We start from the raw sequence: 23,443 nt of genomic DNA, 5'->3' as shown, positions 1-23,443 counted from the left end.
TGTTATCGTCAGAAGCATGTAGAAACGGTTGCTATGTGACGGCTTGGTTTCTATGGGAACATAAGGACATATTTGAGGAGTATCTGAAATGACAGAAGCCCGTGAATGACATGAACATCATGACATCGGATCATCCAGACGTAGAAAATGACGTGGACTTCGTTCACATGAACAACGCCATGGAGGGCGAGGTGATGGGTGAGTTAAAATCAGAACCAGAAAAAAGAACTAGCGACAAAAACGTCGAGCACATGCAACGAAAAGTGCAGTTCGATGCAGATAACGTATTCATTTGACTAGAATAATTTTTATTTGGCCTAATTTGGTACTATCGTGTGGTACAAGATGTGACACCAAACTTAATAAGTTGCTGGTTTTCCCAGAACGAAAATTTTTTTTCTGAAAAGAAAGAAACGTACGTGGGAAAGTTTTCCAGCAGCCTGCGGGTGATCGTGGATTTTCCCCCGCGGTTCTGCCGGCTTTCTCCCACCATAATGCCGGCCGCAGTCGGATAAGCAAAATATTCTCGAATAAGGCGTAAAATACCAGTCAAATAAATAAATAAATCTGAAAAAATATTACTGTTTAACTGTAGGGATAGAAATAAACGCGTAGCCGAACCGTGTGTGTAGTTTGCACTTTCGGCCAAGAAAGAAAGTCATGTATACATGTAGGTAAGCATTTCTGCAGTGTGCACAGTGAAATGTTATGAGAAATGTGAAATGTGTGTCAAAATAAAACACATAGCTAAGCATAGCTAAGCACTGTGTGTAACACACGGTGACAAGAGTAAAATACAAAGCTAAACATTTGTGCTATGTGCACGCACGGTGAGTCAAGAGTAAAACGTATAGCTAAGTATTTGAGCAGTTTGCAACACACCGTGTGTCAAAAGTAAAACACAAAGCTAAGCATTTGTACTGTGTGCAATACACGGTGTGTCAAGAGTAAAAAATATAGCTGAACACATTTGTGCCGTGTGTAACACACGGTGTGCCAAGAGTAAAGCCCACAGTAGGCCCACACAGTATGTAAAGAGATGGTTCAGCATTTATGTCGTCGGCACCGTGTGTCCAGAGTAAAATACATATAACCAAGCCTTATTAGTTCGTCTTAACTATGCATTTGTGTATTTTCACTCTGTGTATAAGCGTATATGTAGTCTACATATTGTGAGACAAAATTTTCATACATAGCTAGAAGCGTGTAGATGGTTTTGTTAGTAGTAAAGAACAAATAGCTACAGACATTTACAAAATATTCAGTGTGTGTCAAGATTGAATTTATGCGAAGTGCTCTGTATTGTTTTGTTTCAGAAAATCGCCTACGGGCTAAGAAGAAAAGCTTGGTGTCCTTAACAAGCCAGGAACTTTTTGAAAATGCTTTACGCGATATTCTCAAACAGAATACGAAACCAACAGGTGAGTGGCTTAGATCAAAGTTCACCAAAATATGTAAATCTGGGAAGTCAAGGCGGAGGTTGGGCATATGACAAACGCGTCATACCAAAGCCGCATTCAAATACAATGAATAACATAACTCATTGACTAACTGATTAAAGCTCTTAAACTGCTATTTCACTACTGTCGTGACGAGATCTTGGTTTCGTTTTTTTTTTCCTGTCCATGTGTAAAAAGTTCTTAAATCTTTGACAAGTTTGACTTAATCTGATAAATACAGAGTTACCAAAAGAATGCTTTTGCAGCCTGTTTCCGCTATCACTGGGCTTAGTGCGATCGTGTTTAAAGAGACTGTACTTGACAGATTTTGTAACGTGTCCTTTGTATATATCTTGAATTAATATACTAGTAGTAGCTTTACAAACCCCAAGCTTAAATATGATTATATGAAAACGAATTAGGTTAGAAAACTGCCCTTCTTTGCACTTTTCTGAGAAAATATCTGCCATAGTCTGATGGCATTAAGACTCATATTCATTCTCAGGTTGAACCATTTTCAGAACGGTCAATCTAGAACATGCATATAATAATAATCAGTATATTGTTGCAATTGTTCCTTACCTGACAAACCTACTGACTTAGAACAGCAGCCGAAACAGCGAGAGTAGGATTTGAACGCACGACGTCACTGTCTTCATATATCAATATTGAATGTTGTTGATGTACGTGCAGGGTGGTGTCGAGGGGAGCCTCTGACAGACCGAGGGAAGAGAAAGCAGTTGATTAAGATGTTGGTGCTAGTTTTCGTCCCTGTCCTAGCACTGTGGTGTCTCTCCCTTCAAACACTGTCTGACGACGTCAACGAAAAGAATGCCACAGAGAGGGTATAGTTTACAATTTGCTCTTACTTTGATAACTTTGCTCAGCAATTGCAGTGTACGAAAATCTTAAAAAAAGGCAACAAATAAAATAACGTTATTTCGGAAAAGAGGTGGAGAAAGGATGGGGTACGTAAAGGCGGAGAATCGGCCCCAAAGAGGTAGGATAAGAAAGAGCAAAATTCAAAATCCCAGCACAGTTCTGTAAACTTCCAAAATCCGAAGTATAAAGCTTGGTCGAATCACCCATAAAAGTTATATGGCTATAAAAGAGATGGTTGCTTGGTAATAACCCATCGAAAATACACTCTCGATCAAAACGCCAATTTTTCGTTCAAACGAGGAACTGTGCTTTTAATTTACAACATGAAGATCAACTTTAACCAGAACAATATCTTTACTGAAACTTTCATAAGAGTATTTCTATGTGCCGTCAAATTTTTGTTCTGGTTAACGCTGGTCTTCATGTGTAAAAACAAAACTACATGTGATCAATTTGGTCATATCTTAGCAAATTTAAAAATCGTATTTCGGTCATAACCTGTCAGGCATACATCCGAGTACAGAGAGCTAGGAATCTATGGGTCTTTAAATCTCAAGATAGAATTCGAATGTTGTTCTTTTTTTTCTTAGATACAAGATATAAGCTGTCTTGCATTAACTAAATGTTATCATGACTTAGAATGGATAATTGTTAAATTATGGTATTACATAACGTATGGCAGCGAAATTGAAATCATACGCGAATCCTGACTGGTTCTCTGGTAATCATTAACATTAGCATGTTATGCGCACCGGAAGTATAAGGCTGAACATTTGTTATATTTGTTGATTTGGTCAATAATTTTCTGAAAGTTACATTTGTAATGCAGTGACTTTCCCCAGTTTACAATGTCTGATGTGAAAAAAAAGATACTGACTGGAGAAGTCTACCATCCTTCGATTTTATGACCTACACTATGCTTCCGTGTATGTTTGGCGCTTTACCATATAACAGGAAAAGAAGAGTAAAACAGAACTGGAAAAGAAGTAGCCTCACGAGAGTGTCAGCAACTGTCAATCACAGCTATAGTCAGTTTCGCTTCTTGAGATGCACATGCAGTTTCTTGCACCGGGGCCGATTCCCCGCCTTACCATTTCAGGTCCTTTTATCTCTGTAAGTTTCATTGGCATGCTGATGACGTTGGCTTCGTTTTATGATGTCTTTTCTGATCAACAATCAGACAAATTCTCTATTGAGGAAGTTTTTGGGTATTTATCATAGTTAATACAAGATTTAATACATCTCTTTGTAGACCGAAACGATTCTGCGACTTAGTACGGAGTTGGGTGAGATTATCCATCGTCTTCAGGTTGAGAGAGACATGAGTGTGTTTTATTACAGCACGCTCGGGCCGGCGACTAAGTCATTTCTCCTCACCGAATACGACAAGACGGACATCGCCTTGCTCGACCTGTCCCGATGGCCTGGAGATCTGGACGTCAACGGCCGACCCGAATTCTCCTCCAAGGAAGCATTCCAGTTGACGCTGAGCTCACAGAGGCTCAGGCTTGGTGCTGACGGAGAAGACATGTACAAGGAGATTCAGTTTTACACGTCCGCCATCACCGTCTTCATCCAGTGGCTGTACGACTCCATCAGAGAATCCAAATACGGCACCATCTGGAAACCACTCGTCGCCTATTTGAAGATCGTCACCGGAAAGGATGACATTGGTATTGAACGAGCTCTTGGCTCGAATTTTTACGTTAAAGGGAAATTCCAGAGGGAATACGATTACCAGTGGTACCTGCAGAAGTGCTACATGTCCAAAAACCAGTTTCGATCGGCCAAAAATTACTCGCCCATCGTGAAACCCGTTCTGAACTACGGCATCACAGTTGAGGGAGGAAACCTGTCGAATCTGATTGAGGAGCTGAGGACGGAAATCATGATGAACGGCAGAAGCGGCGTGCACCCGTCGACCAAGAAGGGCCAGCAGTGGTACGATACAATGACCTTGTACCTAGAGGTGCTGTTGGACCAGCAGCTAGAGTTGGCCGACATTATCGCAGAACAGTTAACGGCAAACATCGACAGCAAAACGCAGAAGGTGGCCATCAGTGCCACTCTGCTGGTCCTCGTCATCCTTCTCTGTCCCATCGTCATCCTTGCTATGGAATCCCTAACCAGCGACATTCAGAGATTCGCCATCACCTTGGTAGACAAGACAAAGGAGTTGTCGAGAGAAAAGAGGAAGACAGACACGCTGTTGTATCAGATGGTGCCCAAGCCAGTCGCCGAAATTCTGAAAAGGAGCGGCGAAGTTGAGGCGGAGTACTATAAAGCCGTCTCGGTGTTTTTCTCCGATATCGTCGGGTTCGCGCAGATAACATCCGAGGTGACGCCCATGGAGGTGGTCACATTACTGAACAATCTGTACACGTTTATGGACGGGGTGTTGGATCATTACGACGTGTACAAAGTGGAAACTATTAATGACTCCTACATGATAGCATCAGGTCAGTACATAAATTGTGACAGACCCTAAATCTTTTCATCTATGCCATCGCTGTGAGTTCCAGCTCATACTGGCTCGCTCTCCGGTTGTACGCTGGCTGGTCTGCAGCAACCCGTGCATGGCCTTGAGTTTCACTCGGTCTCAGACTGCTTTCTACCCACAAGTTGCCGCAAATTAAGCATTTACATTATCCATTAGAATAAACCTTAACTGAAGTAAACTGACAAGTGGCTATATTTCACCGGTTATCATTGATCACTGGTCAACTATCCCACTGTCTTCGCGAATCTGGTTTTACTGGCCTTGCTTTAAGTCTTCTAATTGAAACGTTTCCTTTATACAGGTCTGCCAAAGCGTAATGGCGACAGCCACTCCAGCGAGATCGCGAACCTGGCGTTAGATCTGATCAGACGTGTTAATGAGAGGAGGACGTATTTCATCCCCTCCCGTCAGATCAGCCTGAGGATCGGCATTAACACAGGTAAGCAACATCAGTTCACGGTTATTTTTTGCTTCACTTTATCCTTACTATCCCTTGTCTGTTTTCAACACTACAACCAGTTCGACCCATTTACAAGTTAGTACACATATTAACAACATGCCACTGTCTTTGAATAAGTATGACGTCACCTGTGTCAGTGAGTTCTTGGTGTGGAAAGATGATGCTAAAATCTTTTGAAGAAACTATACGAACTACGGACAAAAAATTTTCAGATTTAGATTTTTTCTTTATACTCCATTTTACCTCTCTTCCTAGGACCTGTGGTGGCTGGTATTGTCGGATCTAAGATGCCGAGGTACTGTCTGTTTGGAGACACCGTTAACACAGCCTCGCGGATGGAGTCCAATGGTCTGCGTAAGTATACAGTACAAATTAGGCCTACAGGCCTTTGTATAACTTTTGTGTACGTGGTAAACAATCATGTTGCGTAATTGTAGACCCGATGTTTGATAAATAAACTATTTAACACCACAGCCTTTCTTTGTGCCTAATTCGCCACCAGGGGGTCTTGATGGTTGCTAATATAGAAATAAAAGAAAAGGCAGCAGACAATATGACTTCAGTTTCTTCGGAAGAGGGGTGGAAACGGATCAAAACGCTCATAGCACCTAAAAGGCAAAAAGGGTTCGGGTGACACCAGCAGCAACAGCTGCGTTCTCGGATTATAGAAAAGACTCGCACCTTACTGTTAAAATAACAAGGGGGCTCTTTCAGTTTTCTCAGTATGTGCCAGTTGGATTACTTTGAACTCTGAAGTCTATCTTTTGAACTGGACATCACAAAAGTAAATAGGTTTGCTTTTTAGACTTTTCGTGGGATACGGTAGTTTGTTATTTTCAGGCATACTTCTGACCTCCCATTTTTTTAGTTTGGCGCTAAACAACAATTGAATAAATTAATTAATAAATAAATACTTCTGGCGGATGGATACAAATCTTAGCTCTGACATAATGGAGGAATCCCACTTGGCACAACTCAACCCATTGTCTAATTTTTATGACTATGTATGTTTGATGTATTCTTATAAAGTTTCATAAATATTTTTCAACAGCGAACCGGATTCATATCAGTGCCAGTACTAGAGGCGCTCTCCTAAAGCACGGTGGCTACGTCACCCAGTGCCGTGGCACTATCCCAATCAAGGTGAGAATGAATATTATCCTTAAGATGTGTAGTGAGATCATACCCACCACTTAAAGTTAGTCTGGATCAAACTCTTTACAAGTAAACTATATAAAAAATAGTTTATACTTTAACTATTAAGGTGCACTATTGGCGTTTTTCGGTCAGACAGACCACGTGACTTGGAAATTCTCACTTGCAGTGCATGTTTGGAATATTACAGAACTTGAACCAAGCCCGCACCTCATTCGCTTTAACAAAATGCATAGTTATGATAAATGTCGAACAGAACCATATAAAACATCAAGCATTTGTATAGTAAATCGAAAATGGTTTAAACAGGAAGAAATTTCCAACTCTGATTCAGTGCGATAACGATGGCATTGTTATTTTACTCTTTTCTCAGGGTAAAGGCAACTTGACAACTTACTTCCTCATCGGAAAGGGAGAATCCCACGAGAGTATCGAAGCTGGAAGCTTACAGTGTCCCCGAGTCGCTGAAGAGCTACCAGGGGAGATAACATGCTTGCCGGATTACCCTCCCAAAACCATGGTGCCGCTAAAGAAACAGATCGCTGAGGCAGCAAAAACTGAGTGACGATGTCGTACTTGACACAATTGAATCCGGTCCTATAGCAGAGTACCCTGACGATGTCGGACCGGACACTGTAATGGAACTTAGAGAAGGCTACCATTATTAAATGTAGAAAGAAAAAAGCTCGTAGACTAGACCTATACGTGATACAAATTACAAGTACCGGTAGTCTAGCCTAATATTTGTATGAATTGGAAGAGAGATTTTATGGTTAAATGTCAAACGTAAAAAGTTGTTTTAATGTTTACAAGGGGCAAAATAAAGTTAAGATGAATAAATCTGCGTCAAGCTGGATGGAGGTAGAGAAGGCCGATTGTTATTATTGTTCTTTTTCGCGTGGCCATGGCCTCGTCTTTCACAAAAATATTTTTCTTTGTAAACATTTTTTTTTTGAGACTTTAAGATTTTTGTGCAAAATCCAAAACTGGCCTAAGAATTTTGAGTTGGAATATTTATATTATTGCTGTCATGGAGTTTACAACAAAGATACAGATCAAGCATTGGTCGCTTCGCGGACAGGTTTATCATATAATAGGCAAACCATATATCAGGCCTATCATATAATAGGCCTACCTGTAGTTATGGAGACATAATTGTAACCATAACGACATTGGGACCTGTTTTCAGGCGGTGTAGAATGAATAAGATGAATGAATACTCTACCTATAAATTTGTAACGTTATTGCTTGTACATAATAACTTAAGTGTGCCTTTGTACACATAAAGTTTACCATCACAGGGATTTTTGAACGCGAAACTCTTGTAGCTCTTTCAGGCCTCTAACTAAGCGGTACAAGGCCATGAACTCTTCTGTTTTTACTTATATACTACATCTCACGTTTCGGTGTATCTGTGTTCATAGTCCCTTAGGTATATGCATATCATACACGAGCACTGTAGTGTCATAGCATAAAACGATCTTTTTAATGCGACTTAGACTTTGTGTCCCAGACAGACTTTCTCATTGAACTATGTAAGAACAGGACTCACGTAAAACTACAAAATACTAAATAATGTATATGACTCGTACATTTACATGCAAGTTATATCTCGTCCAGAGAGAAGTTAAACACAGGCCTACATTCTTTGTTTCTAATCTGTTAGAAGTTAGATCCAGGTAGATTTTAATTTATATATATTCACATTTTGACATTTAGTAGATGTAGTTTACTATTTTATATGTTCAGGTGGGCAAGGTGGCCCTGAAACGCAGGGAAAAGTCTACTTTGATATGTATTGAACATAACCGATTGTGTGAACACAATAAAAAAAAAATGAAAACTCTTATGTGGAATTTATGCCTTTGACAAATTCTTTAATAACAAGCTAGTCGAACATTCAAATGGTATGCGGGGGACAATAGGGGATTTGAGATCGAAATGGAAAGGTAAAAATAGCCCTACTGTATCCTACTTGCCCCATCATCGTAAAAAAAATCCTGATATTGGAACTACATGCATTTCTGAAATGCAGAGTTTAGTTTAGGGGTCGAGAATTATATATATGTTTTTGGCAATAAATGTTTCTTATCACTCATTAAAATTCCTTAGCTTAATTATTTAATGCGCGATAACTATTGTCTGTAAATTGTCATTTTTATGGCGACAAGTGAAACATGAAAAGTTTGACATTTGTACATGTGTATTCCAGCTTGTAAGAAATCAACAAGCGTTTAGTGGATAAAATGATGAAATTGCATTAAAATACTTCTGTTCTTTATTTCTATGTACGAAAACATCTCAAACGTAAGTAGTCAAGCCAAAGCGAACAAAACAAAGACTGTCGTGCCCGAATCGTCTTTGGTAAGTGACCGAAAATGAAAAAGGAAACCGGGAGTACCTTTCATTAATCTAAATGTATGTGTTTGAATACAACAATTATCCTTATCTGAGTTCAATGACGAATTTGTACCTTCTCTCATTCTCCCTGTTCGTGGCGCCTTTGTGACAAAAGTTAAAGCGGGCAACGACGATCGGAACCGTTTGCCTAGGCTAACGTTCGTTTAAGACTATTTGTCCTAAATAAATAAATAAATAAATAAATAAATAAATAAGTCACATATCCATGATTATGGCGCAATTCAGTAAATAAAAAAAACATAATGTAAATATCCGTAATTTGCAAAAAAGGATGGTGAAGAATGGCGAAGACAACAAACAACATGTACAAAAAAGCAACAGCAATGCTACGTTGTTTATTTGTATTGTACTATCACTTCGTCCACTTGCAAATTGTTGTTGTGAGCATTTAAAAAATGAAGGGAGTAAACAATTATATACCTAACTGAATAAATTTCTCATATCGTGCTCAAAACAGTTAAAGTATACATATCATCAGATACTCAGTCCCATAACGAAAATACTGATAGTTTTTGGGGATAAGACATGATTTCAACAATCGCATATATAGACCACGTGTTTCACCATGACGCTTTATCAAACATTGTCAATGCTATTTTAAAACACAAATCATGCGACAATCTGATTACGGTAATGCTTGGGGAGATTGTTCATTCTAGTCAGTGGATAACCGCAAGCCAATTGTATTGTACACACTGTGGTCAGTGAATAGATTGTGTCTCGGATGTCCCGGATGGTCACCGATGGCATTCACACGTTTAATGAATAAGAACGGATTGTCACGGCATCTATCAAATAATAGTAATAATCTGTTAAATTTAACAGAAAGTCTGTTGTTTGAATGACGTTGGAATGAATTCTGTGAAATACACCTCATACATATATATTCAGCATCAAGATTATATTTGAACAGACTGTTATGTTGAATACGACACAGAGTTATGCTATAATTACCGAATACATTTTAGCCTAACTGAGACAACAGACTTTCTGTCAAATTTAGCTCATCACTTTTTTGAGTGAATAGAAAACTTCACTCTGTACACTCCTAAAATACAACTCGTTAATAAAGTTACACATAGCCATTTGCTCCACAGATTTCAAGAAATTTGAAAACTATGCTGGCAACAGTTTTGGCATTACAACATCACCACGTTTTTCTGAGTCGTCCCAGTTTTCTTCAAGGAATGCCCAAAGACATTGGCCCCTTCTGTTGCAACACAGCCAACGTACATTTTTTTTCAGAAAAGATCTCCAAAGCAATTCGTAGAAGCAATTCACATCAACTTGAGCTTTACTCCGCATTTCAGTTAGGCAGCAATTCCAAATAATGCAAACATGGCGATTCAAACCATTGGCATGAGGGCTTTAGTTATTCTTCTCTAAAGATTGCACCAATCTTATCACCTGCCTCATATATACGCAAAAGCTTACCACAAATCGCAGAATTTATCTCAAACACATGCAGCGATTGCCTCAAACTGGAGCGTCTGTGCCAAATACACGTATGTAATTTACCACAGTGAGAGGCACTTGTGCTCAAATACACGTATGTAATTACCACAACGACAGGCACTTGTGCTCAAGTACACGTATGTAATTTACCTCAATGGGAGGCAGTTGTGTTCAAACACATGTATGTAAATTACTCAAATGCGAAGCATCTTTGCCAAATACATATATGAAGTTTACCACACTGAAAATCACCTGTGCCAAATACATACTGTGTATTTCTCCACATCATGGAGCATCTATCCCCAGTAAGCCCATGTTTTCCACACTAAGGCCACGCACCTTCTTTAAATACTTCAGTGTAATTTAACACAGTTCGGACCACTTGTCACAAATACATGCTGTGTATTTTTTCACAGCACGGAGCATCTGTCTCCAATACACCCATGTTTTTTTCACTTCAAGGCAAAGCACCTGCTTTAAATACTTCAGTGTAATTTACCACAATTCGGACCACTTGTCACAAATACATGTAAATAATTTACCACTGTGCTGGCCAGCTGCTCCTAGTACCTGTTGGCATTTGCCGCTATGTGGAGCGACACTTTTTGTACAACCACTTCATGTAGGTGTCCAAAGCACAAGTTGCGAATGTGCATGCATACGACGAAAAAAATATTTGTTTCATATTTGTACAATACCGAACACGAAACTAGGGGGAGATTTTTGTCGTAGATGTACACAGTTGAAAAAAGTCAGCCCAGAGACTCTTTTCTAAGATCTCCCGCTGGTCGCGCTAGGATCAGAGGCCCATCTTGTCGAGTTCTCTGGACATCTGACACACTGCACATGGTTCGCAAAATGTCACCACAGCACAGTCCTGGCAGATGGAACCCTGAAAAAGACCGGATATTGGAATAACATCAACAACGGTTTTCTGGTATGGGCAGATTTAATTGGTCGGGGTCAGACGATCAAACCACGAGGTCGTCGTCACCGCCAGGCCCCTGGCCAGTGAAGTCGTGATTTCGAATCCAGCCCTCGCTGCTTCACCTGATGTACACATATGAACAATATAACAAATAATGAATAAACTGATATAACAAATATGAATAAACTAGACATGTTTTGTTATAACTGCCATGAATTTGCATGTTTCGCAAAATAAGAACAGCCTTTTTCTCGCTTTCATTTTACTTAATGTAACATCCGATACTTGAAACGACAAAATCATGATCGTAATTCTTTCGACTTGAAAATTTAACATTGTTAACACTGAAGATACCTTTATTCCCAGTAGTGTCCGAATTTTAACCCGCATGGCTAAAAGCCCTCCAGGAACAAGACAACCCACCCCTGGGAATTCCCCGATCCTATTTGCCATGTGACATTTCATGCAAGGCCACAGGAAAGTGCCGAGCAGACCTGAAAACAAATAGTAGCAAAAATCAAAGGTGATGTGTGCATATTTGGTGACAGGAGGGTGCAGGACCAAAGGAAGGGATAGGCCAGAAAACTGGCAATAAGAAAAATCAAGGGCAAATTGTTCTTGTTTTAGTCAGTGGAAGTTGCCGACCTAGGAAGAGAGTATAGACCTGAAAACAAGCAAATAACAAAATTCAAAGGTGAAATGTTCATATTTTGGTCACAGGAATTTGGCGACCAAAGAAAAGACAATAGACATGAAACAAGCAAATAACAAAAATCAGAGGTATAAAATGTGTTTATTGGCCGTAGGAAGGTGCGGCAATTGGTGATGCGCCGAGCTGACCTGAAATAGGCAGGTAGCAAACATCGGGGAAAAGTCAACCATCTATCAAATGGGGTTGACAGTAGTGTGACGTATTCTAACACCTGTGATTTACTAGGTTACACCCATTCATATAAACCCGACCATCATCGTATACGCGAATAATTCTTAAGTACTGAGTTAAAAACCAATCACAAAAAGAAATAAATACAATTAAAATGCATTTCGTTCGGTAATTTTCTCACACTCATTTACGGTTCACTCACAGTGTCTTTTATTTTCAAAGCAGCCACAAATTTGCGTCCCCCATTTCCTCTCGCACATAGCGTTGTCAATGGTAGCCGGGTTCATCTCTCGCGCCATTGCCAAGTTGTTCTTAAGCTGAGGTGACGGTTGTGACGTCACGGTGACGTTGTTCGACATCGTGGGAGTGGGGTGTCTTCAACACAACACTGACTACTGTGAGAGGGAAAATAAGAACAATATTGTAGTTGTGCTGTTTGTAAACGATAAAACATAGCCCTTTTTTCTAGAATGAATGATTGCGCTTGCCGTATAATTAAATACGTACAGCATAGAGAGTAAAACCAGAGCAGCAACAACAGTGGGATGGCTGCCAAATGGAACGCATAACTGGTACAGTACGGCCTCTTGTCCATTTACATCAGTCAGGGTTTTATTCTAACCGTTCATGTAAATGCTTAATTAATAGCAAATTACACGCCCCCTAGCACTATGGCTTAAGCAGAATTAGGTGTCATATTGCTGTACTATGAGTGAAAATAACACGATCATAAAATTAGTGTAATCGATAAAAATTTATCCACACAATGAGGCTTACCATTTAACTGACCTCAATTTTCAGTCTTTCACTTAAAAGAGATGTCATCCCTTTGTTCTTCATTTTTACATCGTTCATCTATTCAGCGGTTACGTTTTCGTTCGATTTCTTTCCTTTTTTTGTTTGCATTTGATGGTCCTGATGTAAGTGACAAAAATATCAAGTTTCCAAAAGAAAAAGTTTCAGTACGAGCACATTTTTTATATTGCTGTCAGTTCTGCATTTATTTGTCTGACAACTTAATTGCCATCGGGGGCCCTGAAATATGAACTTACATTATAATATTTATTTATTCATGTATTTATTTGAGTTGTGTTTTACGCCGTGCTTAAGAATATTTCAGTTATACGACGGCGGCCAGCATTGGGAGTGGGGGGGGGGGGGGGGGAGCGGGAACAGCCTGGGAAAACCCACGACCCTCCGTGTGTTGCTGGATACATTATAATAAAACCATCTTTAATATACTCATTTTTCATCTGAATCTCTAGTATAAAGTCCGATATTCTTAAACCACAAAACGGTGTTCCAAGTTGATAATCGTAAGAGGCATTTCAAAATAATCCGTTCCCAAAGGAGTATGTAAGAAATAATTCTGTAAATAGTGAATAAAGCTAGCAACATGTAAATATAAGCGTCAAGTCCGACATTCATATACCATTCGTAGTCACCGGCCCAGATAGCACAGTTGGTAGAGCGTCCGTTTCGGGACTGATAGATCCAGGATAAATCCTTGATCGAGTCACACCTAAGACTTTAAAAGCGGAAGTTGTAACTTCCTCGCTTGGCGTTCAGCATGAAGGGGATAGTGCAACGACTGGTTGACCTGTATCAGTATAATGGCTCGGGCGGGGCGACTTACTTGCCTTCGGTAAGTCGTCTCATTGAAGCAGCACTAAATAAAAGAGCGGTGGAAATCCGTCCTGCACATTACACGTAAATGTAATGTAAAAAGCACTAACTCCCAAAGATAAAGGTATGTAAGAAATTATACAAATAAGAAATAAAGCCGGTAACACACAAGAGAGAAGCGGTCATCAGTTTTCAATGATGCCGGGCAGGCAATGAATATTCCAGGCATGAATTCCATATCATGGACAGAAGCAGATATCAGTTTTCAATGATGCAAGGAAGACAATCGAAAATTCTTGGCCAAAATAATGTTTGGAGGCAAGACATCCAAATAATGTTTGGAGGCAAGACATCCAAATAATGTTTGGAGGCAAGACATCCAAATAATGTTCGGAGACAAGACTTTCAAATAATCCACTTTATAATTTTCATGTCAAACTCGTAGTCCGTGAATAACATTCACGTCAAATACTAATACAGATATCCCGTCCGCTCTTTGATTGCGACTCTTCATACAAGCACCGTGTTGATGCAAATGGATGCTTATACATCCCCTAGCCCCTGGTTAAGCAGAAGAAGATACCACTTGACACAAAGGTCGCCGGAGATCCTGAACGCTCTGTTCATATTTGTCATCAAAAGCGCGTATATATATATATATATATTTGTGCTGAAAAGCGTTTTGGAAATCATTGCAAGTCACTTTCACTCGCAGCATTAGTTGACCGCTTAGGACAAGGGGGATATCTTTCATCGGGCTACAGTATGTGACATGTCGAACTGCACGTTTTTCCCTAACATAACATAGATTTTTATTTTCCTAAGAAGATAAGTAATTGATATAGGTATACACGCGTATATCTCCGAGCCATTGAGGCACCAACCAATATAACGGTATCAAGAGTATGGATCACCTTTCCACCCACGGCTGCTAATGCATGCCGATGCCCTCAGGATGCGAGTCCCAGGGTTAACTCCCATGCCCTAGACCACGCGCCCAAGATAACTCAGTTGTACATTCACCCTACCAGCAATTACCCCCCCCCCCCCCTCTCCGCTCCTCCACACACACACACACACTCACCCAGCCACACACACACACACCCACCCACTCCCACCACATACACACAATTTCATATCTAGAACTGGAAGGCGCAAACCTCTGCCAAAGCTAAATGTATAAGTTCTGACACTACACTACAAAGGGATATCACTCTGCATTAATGTAATGTCCAAGCTGTCGGAGGTGAAGAATAGAGGCCGCGCACAAATCCGTTTACAGGCAGACATATATACAGACAGGCTGAAGCAAAGACGTAAGATTCTTGAGATAGGCAATACACATATCACTGTTATAACGAATAGGCTCTAGGTAGCACTGTGCCATCATAACTGAATGCATGATGCGTTTTGGGTGTTTTTAACAAGCCTTAGAGTCTACACTGCCTCCACTGAGGCTACTAGCCCATCAACAATGAGGCAGCGTGATGGAATCAAGCTCGCAGATGTTTGGGTGCAAGCCTTAAGTAAGGAAGTTTGTCAGGTATCAAGTTTTTTTGTGCGCTCTACGCGGATTTCTCCGTCCATAAAACTGACCGTCGTCTTACACGTGAGGCTTTCGGCAACAACACAAAATCAAATAAATACTAAATATAAATATAAATAAAACACTATCAAATAAATAAATAAAATAGTGAAGTTCGAAAAACCGTTGATCAGTAAGGATTCTTCACTGTATCTTTTCTTTCAGCTATTTGGTACATATAATTATTTATCAATTTTTGGTACCACCACTCATGGTGCCTTAACATTTTTTTGGAATTCATTTTCCAGATGAGTATTAACTGTTGTATGAATTTATTAAGCAAATAATTCTGAATCTGTACACCTATTTGAGGTGAGATGAAATTCCAAAAAGAACCAACAGTAATGGTCACGTCTGCCTGAACTCTACACAGTCCTTAGGAGCGGGGCTCACTGGTTCCCTAATCTAGAATCATTCCCATCGGTATTTACTGTAGACATAAAACAGAGCCTCGATGCCTGTCTGCAATAACACTTCTGGGCGACCTAAGTAAATAACAACCACAAAATTATAGTTATTCTGCAGGAAGCACATTCCGGCGAGGTCTGTTGGGGGGGAGGCGGGGGTGGGGTGGGGAGGTAGTAACTGCGGCCAGCATGAGGATCGCCCAGCCCTGATGATGCCATGCACTCTGACGGCCTGCCTACCCCGGCTACCCTAACCTCCATACTACCATTAATTTGTAGGTCATCTTGATTGACTTAATACTATCATTAGCAAAATGTCACAAGCCAATAAAAGCAACTTCTTTTTTTTTTTTGGTACAGTGTGACTAAAGCTCTACGTGACTGTTGAATGGCAAAGCTCACATTTGCCACACAATGGAGGTATACATAAATAGTATTCGTACCTTCATGATTATGCGGGGAATACGCTATAACCAGGGTAACAGCCAGTTGTGCAACAAAAAGCATGTCCTTGGGTCGTATTTGATGTTCATTGCGGTATAAATAACTAGCCCCATAGATATCGCAACAGCGGCAATTAACGAACAATCTGAGAGGCAGTATTCTTCGTATACAACAGGACGTGTTCGAACAATAGCGAAAATGTATTCGAGTACCTGACCTCTGAGAACAACGGTCGACACCAACGCTTTCCTCTGCAGAAATGCTACAGCACATGATTTCTTTTATCCCTGCTATATATCATTTGTTTTATTAACACAATTAGGTTTGTGTTACATCCGGCATCGTACGATGTTTTGTTTTCTTTTTCAACTAACAACCAGTGGTACACTACCGGCGTCAATAAGGTGTTTGAGTGAATCAGTACGGCAGTACTGGACATTTTGGTGTCTCCGATGACGTTATAAAGAGAGCGGACTGGATTAAGGAGATAATATGCCTGCCATGCGGATGTCTGGCCATGGCATGCGAAGTCTGGCCATGGCATGATCAGCCCTAAGGGATCCCTTGTATCTGTTAACCGCGTACAGAATCCGACTTGTATCGTGATGTTAAGCCGTGTATTATTTTCTGTCTTGGCGGCGTCAACGGTCTGGAGCTAAGAGCATGACTTGAAAAGTTTTACAGACAGAAAACACGGATGCTCACGAGTCGGGTGGGGCCGGGTGGGCATGATGCTTGATGGGTAAGAGGTCGGCGAGGGGGGGGGGGGAGGTGGGGAATAGGGCTACACCCCATGGGGTCTGCCCCGCGACTGCTGGTTTCTGTGCACACACAGCTGGTATGAGCTAATTTAGTATAGGTGAACATACATGTATATCAGAGTGACTGCCCGACATTCAGCTGATTTACTGTAATTATAATGCAATCAAGGCAAAGGGCGTAACCGGAAATCCTATCGTGCTGAGCAAAGGATGTGATCAGACAAGCGGCACAGAAAATCAAATGCCATTATGGACCTGTATATTTCTCTTGTATTCCTTTATGGTTGCGATTAGACTCATACATGCCACTCAGAGGATAACGCTCTAAATGACAGCGAACAAAAAAGACATTCGCATGTTCACAGGAAAATTTCAACTCAGATTGTATTTTTAACGGTAGAATATTCTATCTTTCGACATAAACTTCTAACGGTACTTTCTGCTTATGAAGATGGACACTACTGATAAATACATGTTTTTTCAATATAAGTCTATTACTATAGTATAAGATTTTTAAAGATTTAACTACCAAATACCCATATTTCATTTTATAATACATGCAAAGGTAAATTTAACCTGAAACTGAAACACATCTGATTTACATGTATATCAGATCAATAAAGCATAAACGTTTGAACAACATGAACAGTGATAGATATTTATGTAAGCGTACCTAAATAATACACAGATAGTGTACAGTAATGATCAAATTCGAAATAAGTGGATACCCAATGAATGGATTTGTCAGTCTCTAGTTAAACTACGAATATCTTTTATAACTTGATTCACTATCACAGCCGTCCTTTATTTTCTCTGTAAAACCATAAAAAATATCATATGTCAGATAAAAGCTTCCAAAAAGCAGATTCCTGATGCCAGTCGTTTGCCTTGTCAAATAATTTAGTTACACTCCGTGTAGCATTAGGGAAAAAGCAGAATCCTGTTAAAAAAAGAAATTGTTTGTCTAGATAAACGTGGGTTTTCAATTATACGTTTATAATACACGTCGGTCTGTATATACTGGCTTAGAGCATGTTCTCATTTCTCCTTACGTACAGTACTTACTGGGAGTGTGTTTTTTTCCTCCACTTTGCCAGCTGTTAGCCAGTCGCCGGCATCACCATGTGCTGTAGTAAGCCATCCTTCCGATCCCACATGCGCCGCTGCACCCTATTAACGCTGGTCTGGATACAGCACTAGAATGTACACGTACTTCAGTCTGGATGAAAGGTTGATATAAACAGGAACCAAGGCCTGACGATCGAGGATTGAATTTCAGCGAATGTCCCAGCCCAGAGTACTTAAGAAAAGAGAGGATTACACAAAATTGTGGTCCAACTTGCGACCAGATTTTAACCGTGTGTTGCATTCAAAGTTATCCTTTCAGTAGGTCCGATCCATGCCACGTACTTTTGTACCCAATAAGAACCCGCACTTGCCGGCATCTATCTTTTTCAACTGTCCTAAACTCTGTGCATGTGACCCAACGCAGCGTTCTCGGAACTGATGCGGAGCCAGAGATAGATGGAATCGGCCATATTCGGGGGTTTTCGGTAGTCAGTCTCAGCACAGCAGACTTCCCATGAGGTACTATTTTCTTCGCTGTAACATATCCCTGCAGCCCTGCTGTTGTGTTACATAAAACGTGTTTTTGTATAAAACTTTCACCATAGCATTAGTAAATCTTTTGTTTTAATATTCGTAATCTAAAAATTTGTATTTATGACGACTTCGTTAAGCCGATTGCGTACACCGAATTACACCCATGTAACATCAGAGGTCATAGTTTAAGGCTTGTCGACAGCTCTCAGCGACCCGAGCCTCTGCCAATACCATCCTGTAAACATGCTGGCTACTATGCGAAAACTGAGTATGGAATTTAGAGGGTGTGGGACTGAGAGAAAAGTAGTAGCGAGATACGGATTAGCTGAGGGAGACTGACACTCGGTCACAGAATTGCAGGGGGAAAGCAGACGGCTAGTTTTGGGGGAGAGTGGAGGATAGTGATACAGGCGACGGGTAAGGGGTGGGGTGGGTGTAGGTCGTTTCACTATACTGGAGGAACCCAACACCACCAGTAGCTTGGACCCTGTAAACACGGTGGTAATCTACCAATCGGTTGTCTTGACGACAGTGTCCTATAACGTGCCCCTGGGAGGGGAGATAGCCAGGGAGACGTCACGATGACGGAGTTAAAGTTTAATATAACCAGGGACCAGCTGTTCAGAGGTGTATGAAGTTTTATTAGTCTTCTAGCCTTGGCGAATGCTCTATTTGTAACCTGTTTTGATTGACTGGTATTTAGCGATTACTCCGGTCTAATCTTTTAATACACATAATTACAAATGATCAACTGAAATGTAAATGTAACTACATGTATATCATCTTCAGCTCTTTGATACGCGTCCAAAGCTAACTTCCATTTTGATTCTCAGTTTACATGTACATGTCGAGGGTTCGAAACCTGGATAGAATGTTGTCAAATATAATGGTGAGGGGTCAGTGCATACGGAAAAACGTAACGTACAACTTAAGACGAATATTCATTTATGTACAGATTGATGGGATCGCTTTTGTCCTTCAGAGTTATTTTTAACATATTTTCACTTTTGTTCTTCATCTACACAGTCCTAGACCTGTAGCGTAAAATTCACAGCAACATATATGCCAATTCATTTTAAAGTGATTTAAGATGTATGTATATGAAGGAATTGTGACACCAGACACAACACCCCAAGTTACAGGACACCGATACCAGCTCTTTCAGCCTGTCACACACTATATATTTGTGAACCTTGACAGCGTAAATTGCCGTGCGAAGCATTGTGTCCACAATGGGAAATATTATTATTAATGATAACGTGTCCAAAACTAGTCGGTCCAAGCGGTCAACTCCTGTCCTTTTCGCATTATAGGTCACTGTTTCTGCACAGTTGTATACAAAGCGCTGCAGCGTAACAGCAGAGGAGAATATGTTATCACACAGCTGGGAAATCAATTGGTTTAGGGGGTAAATTGGTATACTGTAAATCTTCAACCTTTTCAACCAATAAAGTACTTTTTTCAGTGTAATTTAATTATGCATACAATTATTATGAAAAGAACACTGAAATGATTTGCTTGTGTCATTAAAGATGTAAGCTTCATAAAACTGTGCAAATTATTTCTCTACACCCCAGTTTTCACAGAATGTTTCAAAATATTAGTTGCAGAGGTGGTTGAAAAGGTTGAAGAATTAAGTAATTAGGTTGTATTAACATGTGTTGGTGGAAGAAGATACACGCGAACAGCGCCTAGATAGGCTTATCATATCATGCTCCTCACAGTGCACCTGCTGCTGTTTACGCTCGCTTTACATCCGTGCCACCAATAGACAAAAGTTTGTCCTTTGGAACCGGTGCGTCGCACGACGGCTTGTTGAGGCATAGCCTCGTCAATGGTGACCTCGCCCTATTTAATAAGTAATAATCAATAAATTTGTTCAGAAGTTGGTTTGAATCATGTTGCACACACTTCTTAGAGAATGCATGTGTATATTGTATTATTATAACTCAAAGGCTGAGACAGAGGTTTTATGTTTTCTGACATCACTCCCGGTCTCACTACCGTGAAACCAGTGACCTCGGCGTTAAGATTTTTGTGTAAAAATTTTGCTATTGGTGGCAGTGATGCACAGTAAACGTAGAGAGCGGCGAATGTGCTGTAGAGAGTATACTACCATACATGCCATGCACGCAGCTCACGAATACCCTAATCATGCTGTGAAGACGAAATTTTCACTTGTGCGAATATCGTCAGATGTGTGTGTAGGAAACCGGAGTGCCCGGATTAGTGCACACCACCAACTTTCCCCAGGTACTGGTACCGGACAAACTTCAGAGCTGAACCAACGAAGTCTGGATTGGAACTTGCGACCTTAATGGTCTGAGGACTATCAGCGCCAAGGGAAAACGTGATGAAAAGGATGTTATGAAAATTTTTTCCTATGTTGTTGACGTTATCTATTGAATTATTATAACTTACAATTCTGTTGAGAACAAAGGCTAGGAAAGTTACTGACCGGTACACTGAGCATTTACACAGGCCACTTTGATGTAAGAGCCAGATTTGGCCTAAGATCGTGATTGTAACTTGCAAAAGTTACCACCGCCTTAAAATTCCCTTGTGCAAACGGCGTAACTTAATTTTACAATCAGTTGTAACTACAATCAGTTGTAACTACAATCTCAAAGCCCCTGTACAACTGAAATTAAGGCTTACCCTAGTATAAGTTGATTTGCTTACGTGGTATACATTAATTTGCATGTTCAGGTAAATGGAACAAATAATAAAAGAAAACGGCATCTTATTATATACTTTTATTTCTTTTCCATTTTTGTTTTCCATATTTTTAAAATGTTGAAGTCAACGAAGACAAATTTGAATGCAACAACAACAAACATGATTTATACGTTGCGTCTTAATTGAAATGACAGACTGCCAAAGCTATAATGAAGAATAAGCCTAAACACTAAAACGAAAATTTAACACTATGAAAGAAAAAAAAATTCAACATGGAAGTTTTCTCCAACATTCTTAATAATAAACAGTGCAACAAACAAAATCTTCGGTGATAAATGTAAGAGTTCTAGGAATACGAGTCTATTCTACAATCTCCAATGACAGTGTCTTACACTGGACGGTTTCGTATCATGCAATCTCATGTTTTTTTCCCAGGATGATCTTATGTTGCATTGTAATCTCATAATGAGACATTAGCTTATGATTATCACAGTGACAGATCGTAGAAAGGCCACACCCCGCCCTCGGAGGGATGAGCTGAACCTCCGGGCAGCGGAACTCCGACAGACCGTGGTACTCTGGCAGGCGGTGGAACACCGCCAGAGAGCGTCGCTTTGGTAGAGGGCGTCGCTCCGGTAGAGGACGTCGCGCCAGAAGGGTGAATTAATATTGGCTCGCTGATCTCGGGAGTGATGCTGATATCACGAGAGCCGCTTCGTGACGTCATGGGCATGTCGATGGAGCGTGTGGCGTAACGCCAGCCCAACCAAACGCCCAGGACAACTAGGAGGAGAGCCAATAGGCCAGCCACTATAGTTACCACCAGGAACTTGATGGGCAGGGAGAGTGATTCTCCGGATTCTGTGAGCTCAACTGGCTCGTGCATCAAGCGGGCTAGGTTCGACGCTGGATCCGTGAAATTATTGGTACCATTCATAACCAGATCATTGAACGTGAAGGTTTTCTTCTTGGCTTCCCCTGTGAATAAAATGGAAACAGTACTTAGCCTTGAAAACTTACAGGCCTTGAAAATTCAAAACAAAACAAGCAATGCAGAAGTAAAGCAATATGCCCCCCTCCTCCCCCACTTCAGAATAATAATTACAAAATTGATGAAAACCACAGCTTTGCCAGCTCACCATGTAACTTTACATATACTATATATAACATATGCCTTGGCGATTTAATAAACCGAAACAAAAATGGCAATAATTTTGCGAAAATAGTTAAAACTGACCAGAACCACGCATCTGATCTTTAACTTGTCATGTTGAAAAACTTGTTTGCTGAGGATTAGATAATAATCAGCCGTGTAGAACATAGAAAGTTGGATGCGAACCTGTGGCTTCGTTGGCGCCGGACCGAGCCGCTGAAACCGGGAGAACCCTTTAGGCGTTAGTTCCATTTACTTAACGATCGGACCTACTCATGAATATGCAATGTATACAAGGGGATAATGCCTCCTAAAAGTATAACAAACGTTTATATGCTAAAATACATTGACGGAGATAAATTCGAGATTTGAGGAGGAACATTATGCTGAAAGGTCGAACCTCTCAGGAAAATCTGATGAGTTTTGGTTTTGGCCCAACTTCGAGTTGATTTTTCCCCCACTGATCGCCTTCTGCGAGGTTTTTGCTGGGCCTCCCTCTCTAAAGGACAAGAAAACTGAAAACAGAAGGTAAAAGCTTTAATTCATTATTGATTTGATTGATGTTTAACATCGCGCTCATGATATTTTTTTTTCATTTATATCACGGTGATCAGGTTTGAGTGTGGAGGGAACTGGAGTGATCGGGGGGGGGGGGGGGTAAACCACCGACTTACGCCAGGTAAAACACAAACGTTCTAACGATGGAAAGAAACACATGTCACCCACACAAAAGAATGACTAAAGAGAAGGTAGAAATACGCGCGGATTTGGTAAACAATACTTTACATCTCAGCTAAGTTAACAGTATAAAATAAATTACTGCTCATTAAGCCACTGGCTAAAATTACAGCTCCATGGCCATGGTAAAGACCGGTCAACTTAGGGTATAAAGTCAGTGAACTTTAGATGTTCAGGTATTTTCGGGCAGATTATAAACTAGCTCAACGGGAAAAGGTGTTATGTAAAGTCGTCTTTCCTTGCTGAAGTCCACAATAAAAAACCAGGCCCTGCCTAACCGTGCACATTAAAAGGTTCAAGGGTTCTGAGAGAGCTGAGAGAGAGT

At 40.5% G+C, this 23,443-nt stretch overlaps 2 protein-coding genes across 3 annotated transcripts; one reads left to right on the top strand and one right to left on the bottom strand.

Moving 5' to 3' along the window:
- The first annotated feature begins 119 nt into the window (after positions 1–119).
- On the top strand, positions 120–7,001 carry LOC135465446 (guanylate cyclase soluble subunit beta-2-like). Its single transcript, XM_064742686.1, has 8 exons — positions 120–198; positions 1,317–1,421; positions 2,133–2,284; positions 3,574–4,780; positions 5,123–5,260; positions 5,537–5,635; positions 6,333–6,424; positions 6,810–7,001. Exons 1-8 carry the CDS (start codon positions 120–122, stop codon positions 6,999–7,001), a joined length of 2,064 nt encoding a protein of 687 aa, XP_064598756.1.
- Positions 7,002–9,183: 2,182 nt separating this feature from the next.
- LOC135465836 (placenta-specific gene 8 protein-like) lies at positions 9,184–18,098 on the bottom strand. Of its 2 annotated transcripts, none has more exons than XM_064743192.1 (4): positions 18,012–18,098; positions 12,326–12,518; positions 11,595–11,734; positions 9,184–11,204 (listed from the first exon to the last, which is right to left on the bottom strand). In XM_064743192.1, exons 2-4 carry the CDS (start codon positions 12,480–12,482, stop codon positions 11,112–11,114), a joined length of 390 nt encoding a protein of 129 aa, XP_064599262.1. In that variant the 5' UTR covers positions 12,483–12,518; positions 18,012–18,098; the 3' UTR covers positions 9,184–11,111. The 2 variants fall into 2 exon arrangements, with proteins under 2 accessions (XP_064599262.1, XP_064599263.1); XM_064743193.1 differs by lacking the exon at positions 18,012–18,098 and adding an exon at positions 16,185–16,268.
- Between the last annotated feature and the right edge of the window lie 5,345 nt (positions 18,099–23,443).

Source organism: Liolophura sinensis, chromosome 5, assembly GCF_032854445.1.
Source record: "Liolophura sinensis isolate JHLJ2023 chromosome 5, CUHK_Ljap_v2, whole genome shotgun sequence".
Taxonomy (NCBI): Eukaryota; Metazoa; Mollusca; class Polyplacophora; order Chitonida; family Chitonidae; genus Liolophura; species Liolophura sinensis.
This window is presented reverse-complemented; position numbering and strand designations above follow the sequence as displayed.

Coding starts and splice junctions, on each gene's coding strand:
- LOC135465836 (XM_064743192.1), bottom strand. CDS start 12,482: ATGTCGAACAACGTCACCGTGACGTCACAACCGTCACCTCAGCTTAAG. Junction 11,735..12,325: donor CTTTGAAAATAAAAGACACT/GTGAGTGAACCG, acceptor ATTTGTTTTCAG/GTCTGCTCGGCACTTTCCTG. Junction 11,205..11,594: donor GGACACTACTGGGAATAAAG/GTATCTTCAGTG, acceptor GGTCTTTTTCAG/GGTTCCATCTGCCAGGACTG.
- LOC135465446 (XM_064742686.1), top strand. CDS start 120: ATGACATCGGATCATCCAGACGTAGAAAATGACGTGGACTTCGTTCAC. Junction 2,285..3,573: donor AAAAGAATGCCACAGAGAGG/GTATAGTTTACA, acceptor ATCTCTTTGTAG/ACCGAAACGATTCTGCGACT. Junction 6,425..6,809: donor GTGGCACTATCCCAATCAAG/GTGAGAATGAAT, acceptor CTCTTTTCTCAG/GGTAAAGGCAACTTGACAAC.